Genomic DNA, 6,159 nt, shown 5'->3' with positions numbered 1-6,159 from the left:
CTCTGTTCTCATTTCCACTTTATTTTTAATGAGTTCTTTGAGACTTTGATTAATCGACTCATGCAGGATCTTGTGGTTTATTCTGTCAGATCAAGGATTTGCATCCAGGTCTTTCCTCTCTTTAAACCAGTTCTCTCTCTCTCTCTCTCTCTCTCTCTCTCTCTCTCTCTCTCTCTCTCTTTCTCTCTTGTTTGCTTTTGAACATTTTCTACCTAATGATCAGAAAAATAAAATTTTACCTTTTCTTATAGCATATATCATTTAAAAAACAGTTTATCTCTCATTCACATTTCAGGAGACATTAGAGGAGCCAGTATTCTACTTTTCTTCCTCCCAATTCCTCCTAATTCTCAACCTCAGGAAGGGAAGTATCAAAAATACTATTCAGGTCACCTTGCACTGTCTTCCAAGTCTCTGAGTCTTAGGTCAATTTGTGGTATCACCTGAATATTCATTGATCTCCAGTTTCTGAGTGGTCATGCAGAGCGTCCGTTTTTTTTTCCTGACAGTCATATCACCACATAATTCTCCAGACTAAGAATTCCACTTGTAATATTAATCGTTTAGCATTTCCTTTTTTTCTTTCTTTCTGTTGAACTTATATATTCAGCTATGGTTTCATCATGCATCTGAGTTATAACAGATGAACAGCAGACATTTTTATATTTCTTAGTTCCAATCAAATAAATGACATTAGTTTTGACCTTATTAATCCAGATATCTGTCTCTACATGTGAATTCTTCCCAATTTTTACACCTTTTAATATGGAGTTTTATCAACTTCTTTGATTGTTTTAAATGATGAATCCATGATTTTCTTGTTGTCTTTGTTTTTGTGGTACCAATAATTCATGTTATGCCTGGTGAAAGAGAAAAAATTCCTGTACTATACCTTACAGACCATTTACTTCACCAAACCAAGTGAAGCAAAACAAAGGAAATGTAATTTGCAGACAGAACTTATTCACATTTCATAAATAATTAACTTTTTAGGGTGTTTTGTTTCTCTCATTTAATTATCCTAAAATATCTTTTAAAAATCGGTAGCATACTATTCAAATTAAGTGAAAGAGACATTTTATTTTCACCTAAATATTTCTGCTTTCAGTGCAGTGTCATATTATAGGACTCTGTCAGAAAAAGAATGGATGAAAAGAAGGAAGGAAGGAAGGAAGGAAGGAAGGAAGGAAGGAAGGAAGGAAGGAAGGAAGGAAGGAAGGAAGGAAGGAAGGAAGGAAGGAAGGAAGGAAGATTGGGAGGGAGGGAAGGAAGGAGGGAAGGAAGGAGGGAAGGAGAGAGGGAAGGAGACAAAAGAGGAAAAGTGAGGTATTAAGAAGGATAGGAAAAAGAATGGAAAGGGAACAAAGTTAGAGAGAAGACAGAAGAAAGAGAAAATAGACAAATAAAAGCAAAGTCACAGATATTCATTGACTTTCTTTCACTTTTGGGTAACTTTTGTCTTTCTACTGAGTTGCCAAATCCTTAGGTAAGTATTTAATTTCTCGTCGTTCCCGCCATCTAGTGGACTGAAGCGGTTTTTGCTTGATTTTATTTGGTTTTTTAAAGTGAGGAAGGATTAAAACAAACCCTTTACAATTCCCCTACCCATACAGCTCTCTTTCTCCCTTACCCCATTCAGTTTCATACATACACACATACATATACACAGACTCGAATGTCTGTGTTGAGAAGAGATGAAGTGGGAAGAGAAGAGAGGACATCATTTTCTTGTGTCTCTGTCTGTCTGTGTATGTCTCTGTCTTCCTGTGTCTCTGCTTTCCTATATCTCATTGTCTTCTTAAGTGTCTCTCTCTGTGACTACCCGTTTCTGTCAATCTCAACCTCTGTCTCTGTCACTGTCTTTCTCTTTCTTCCTTTCACCCGCCCCCCCCCCCCCAATGATCGCTTAGGAAAAAGATCTAAATGCTTTAGTGATAATCAAAATGCAATGGAGAAGGAGTTGTGGGAAGGAAAGGACAGACCAAGATTCTTTTGACTTCCGACAAGTTATTATTATTATTTTTCTCCCCCGGGACTGGTAACACCATAGCAAAAACCCCAAATACTTAAAATTAGTCCCATGCTTTTCAGACCCTGACATTTCAGTCCCCCACCCCACCCCCTCTCCGCCCCCCTCCACACACAGATACACGGACACCTTAACTAATTTCAGCATTCCAGTTTCGCATGCCCAGGTTTCGGGGGATTTTTGTGCCTGTGTATGTATGCATGTGTCTATTTCCCACGGTCGTCTAGGACAGGGACCTAGGAAGGAAGAACACACACACACACACACACACACACACACACACACACACACACAGAGCTCTTTTCTCCTCCACCACCACCACCACCACCACCACCACCACCACCACCACCACCACCACCACCACCACCACCACAGCCGCCACACTGACACTACCACACCGCCGCAACCTAGACTGTGAGGATTCCCTTTGTTCCGCTTTTAGATCTCTGTCCTTTCCCACAGAAGATCCACCTGGCTCCTTTCGTGCGGTGACATTTTGAGCCAGGGGGTGGCAGGGGGTGGCAGTGGGTGGGTGGGTGGGGTGGAGAGAAAGGACTAGCAAGAGAGAGAGGTGGGGGAGGGAGGGAGGAGAAGGTCGAAGGTGGGGGGAGGGAAAAACCAGGCGCCTCTCATAACCTGCGGTGCCCGGGCTTTGCTCGCTCCTTGCTGTATTTCTTTATTTCTTTATTTCGCGTTTCTTTTTCTGTATTGGCACAGCCAACCGAACAGCCCCGGGAGCTCGGGGAGATGCGGGACCACCCACTGGAGGGGAAGGAGAGAGAAGCACTCCCGCGCCCTCCCCCTGCTCCCGAGCGCCTCTTCCCGAGCCAGCGCACAGGCTGCCAGCACCAGCCCGGAGCCACCCACCGGGATGGGCAGCACCTCGCAGGCGGCTGCGGCGGCGGCAGCCACTCTCTCCTGACTCGGGCAGCTCTCAAGCTGCAGGATCCCAGGCTCCCGCAAGAGCAGGAGGTGCATTAAGTTGATTGGGGCGATTTCCTTCCCCCACCCCCCACCTTTTGAACTTGTTGCTCCTGCCGAGTCCCCCCTCCAGCCAACCCTCTCCAGCTCGTCCAACACCCCCCTTCCCCTCACCCCCTACCCCGCCTCCCGATGCCCGTGGGCTCCTGAAGCGTGGAGAGGAGAAGACAGACAGGCAAAGGAGGCAAGGAGGCACGGAGGCATGGGGGAAGGGGCCGAGCACCGCGCGGCTGGAGCTTTTCGGCTGCTTCTTCCACGGCGGAGCTGAGCCGGCTGCTCAGGAGCCTCTTCTCCCTCTGCCCTGGATGCACCGCTAAAAGAACAAAGTCTCTATGCAACTCAGCCCGGCGCTTGGACTTTCTCAGGTACGTACCGCAGGCGAGGCACGTTCTGGTGGGTGGCAGATGCTGCCGCGGCTGTCACCGACACCCAAGAGGAGCCTGCCTGGGGGTCTGTAAATGTCACACTGCTCTGGAGCCAAACTTGCCAAGAGAGTGCTTCAGCAAACGGTTTGGGGATTTTTTTTTTGTTTGGGTTTGTTTGGGTTTGTTTGTTTTTTCTCTGCCCTTCAAGAATTGTGTGTGGGTAGGCGCTGCGGGAAGGGACGATTTGGAGTCAGCCCTTCTGTTCACTCCGCATCATCCCACCACTTCACGTAGTGGGGCAGGGTACCCAATTCCCAGAAAGAGCCGAGCAGAGGGGGGTCTGCTACTGCGATTGCATCTCCGAAGCTCCAACAACAGGTCGCCTTTTGGACAGACTGCTGTGGCTGGAAAGGCGAGAGAGAGAATTGGGTCGGGGCGGGGGGCGAGTCAGCAGTGAGCCCCTCTTCTCTGGTGAAGAAAAACAGGTGACTGACCGTTCTCCCCCCTCACCCCCTAGGCTTAACCCCTCTCCCCAACATCTGGACCGTGTGTGGGAGAGACTCGGAGACACCTGCTTAGAGAAGAAAGGGCTGCATCTGAAGTCACCTGTGTGTATATCTGCCTGTGTGTGGGAGGGTGGTACCAGCTGCAGGTGAGAGCTTGGGGAGCTTCATTTCCCGGAGGCTGCTGGAGTGCTAAATTTATTACTATTATTTTAAATTTCCGAGTACCTGGCTCTGAGGATTGGCTGCCTCTTTCAGAATTGTGTCTTCAGCAGCATCCCAACTGAAGTTGCAGCTTTCATCTGTCCCAGGTTCTTAAGCAGTAGTATTCTCTTCCTGGGAAGAGAACAGGAACTTGTGGTTAATTTTGTGGCCACTTAATAAAGGCCTCCCCACCTTCTCCCAGCACCTCCCCAAAAAGGAACCATGGCTGCAGGGGTGGCAGCATGGCTGCCCTTTGCTCGGGCCGCAGCCATAGGCTGGATGCCTGTGGCCTCAGGACCCATGCCTGCACCCCCCAGGCAGGAGAGGAAGAGGACTCAAGATGCCCTCATTGTCCTGAATGTGAGTGGTACTCAGTTCCAGACATGGCAGGATACCCTAGAACGCTACCCAGACACACTGTTGGGCAGCTCAGAGAGGGACTTCTTCTACCACCCTGAGACCCAGCAGTATTTCTTTGACCGTGACCCTGACATCTTCCGCCATATCCTGAACTTCTACCGCACTGGCAAGCTCCATTACCCAAGACAGGAGTGCATCTCTGCCTATGATGAAGAATTGGCCTTCTTTGGTCTCATCCCAGAGATTATTGGTGACTGTTGTTATGAGGAATATAAGGACCGTAGGCGGGAGAATGCAGAGAGGCTACAGGATGATGCCGACAATGAAAATACTGGGGAGAGTGCCCTGCCTTCAATGACTGCCCGACAGAGGGTCTGGAGGGCCTTTGAGAATCCCCATACTAGCACTATGGCCCTGGTATTCTACTATGTCACTGGGTTCTTCATTGCTGTCTCAGTTATTGCCAATGTTGTGGAGACAGTGCCATGTGGCTCTAGTCCTGGCCACATCAAGGAGCTGCCCTGTGGTGAACGCTATGCTGTGGCCTTCTTCTGCCTGGACACAGCCTGCGTGATGATCTTCACTGTTGAGTATCTCTTGCGCCTGGCCGCGGCACCCAGTCGCTATCGTTTTGTACGTAGCGTCATGAGCATTATAGATGTGGTGGCCATCCTACCTTATTACATTGGGCTAGTGATGACTGACAATGAGGATGTTAGTGGGGCCTTTGTCACCTTGCGAGTTTTCCGAGTCTTCAGGATCTTTAAGTTTTCCCGCCACTCTCAGGGTCTTCGGATCCTGGGCTACACACTCAAGAGTTGTGCTTCTGAGTTGGGGTTCCTGCTCTTCTCTCTCACCATGGCTATCATCATCTTTGCTACCGTCATGTTCTATGCAGAGAAGGGTTCTTCAGCCAGCAAATTCACCAGCATTCCTGCTGCTTTCTGGTATACCATTGTCACCATGACAACACTAGGGTAGGTGCCATGATGGGGAAAGGAATGCCATTGAAGGGTGGGCACAAGGGAATACGGTTACATCTCAAAGAAACTGTTATTTTGGAATATCTCTATGTGATGAGTCAAGAAAAATTGTTTTTTCTTTTTTCTATACTTTATTTCTTTAGGTATCACTTCTATTTAAAAAATGTCTATCATGACAGGATTTGGTATATTTTAACAGGTTAATTCTTGTATTCAAACTTCTGGTGACAAAAGTGAATTCCCACATCTAAATGGTCATTCAGTAAACTGAAAACCCATACATAAAATTATCCACTTATGCACAGAAAACACAAATTCATGTTTTCAAATACATGTATACAAGTCAACAATTTTAGATTGATTTATTAATTATATTACTATTTTCTCAAAATTATATACATGTGTATGGATATGTGTATGCATATATATGTATATATATAAAACTAATGGAAAGTTAACATTATGCTTTCAAAAATATAGGATTAACATCTGGAAACTGAAGAGATAACATCAAGACCCACCTTCTCCCAGGTTTTATGATCCTTATTGTATAGGATCATGCAATGATATGAAAGATAGCTCATATTCATTGAGTAGTAAATTTCATTTTAAAGTTACGTTTCATCATAAGAGATTTGAGAGAAGCATACAAATCCAAACCATCTTTAAAACATGATTCATTTTTGTATATACCACTTGTTATGCAGATATATATATCACAAACATATGCACAT

At 46.1% G+C, this 6,159-nt stretch overlaps 1 protein-coding gene across 1 annotated transcript; it reads left to right on the top strand.

The window, feature by feature from the left end:
- The first annotated feature begins 4,139 nt into the window (after positions 1 to 4,139).
- LOC141493832 (A-type voltage-gated potassium channel KCND2) lies at positions 4,140 to 5,452 on the top strand. Its single transcript, XM_074195144.1, has one exon. The coding sequence runs from the start codon at positions 4,305 to 4,307 to the stop codon at positions 5,421 to 5,423; it is 1,119 nt and encodes a 372-aa protein (XP_074051245.1). The 5' UTR covers positions 4,140 to 4,304; the 3' UTR covers positions 5,424 to 5,452.
- Positions 5,453 to 6,159: the final 707 nt, after the last annotated feature.

This window comes from Macrotis lagotis, chromosome 7 (genome assembly GCF_037893015.1).
Source record: "Macrotis lagotis isolate mMagLag1 chromosome 7, bilby.v1.9.chrom.fasta, whole genome shotgun sequence".
NCBI lineage: Eukaryota > Metazoa > Chordata > Mammalia > Peramelemorphia > Peramelidae > Macrotis > Macrotis lagotis.
This window is presented reverse-complemented; position numbering and strand designations above follow the sequence as displayed.

Excerpts from the sequence above, each read along its gene's own strand:
- LOC141493832 (XM_074195144.1), top strand. The coding sequence starts at position 4,305 with ATGGCTGCAGGGGTGGCAGCATGGCTGCCCTTTGCTCGGGCCGCAGCC.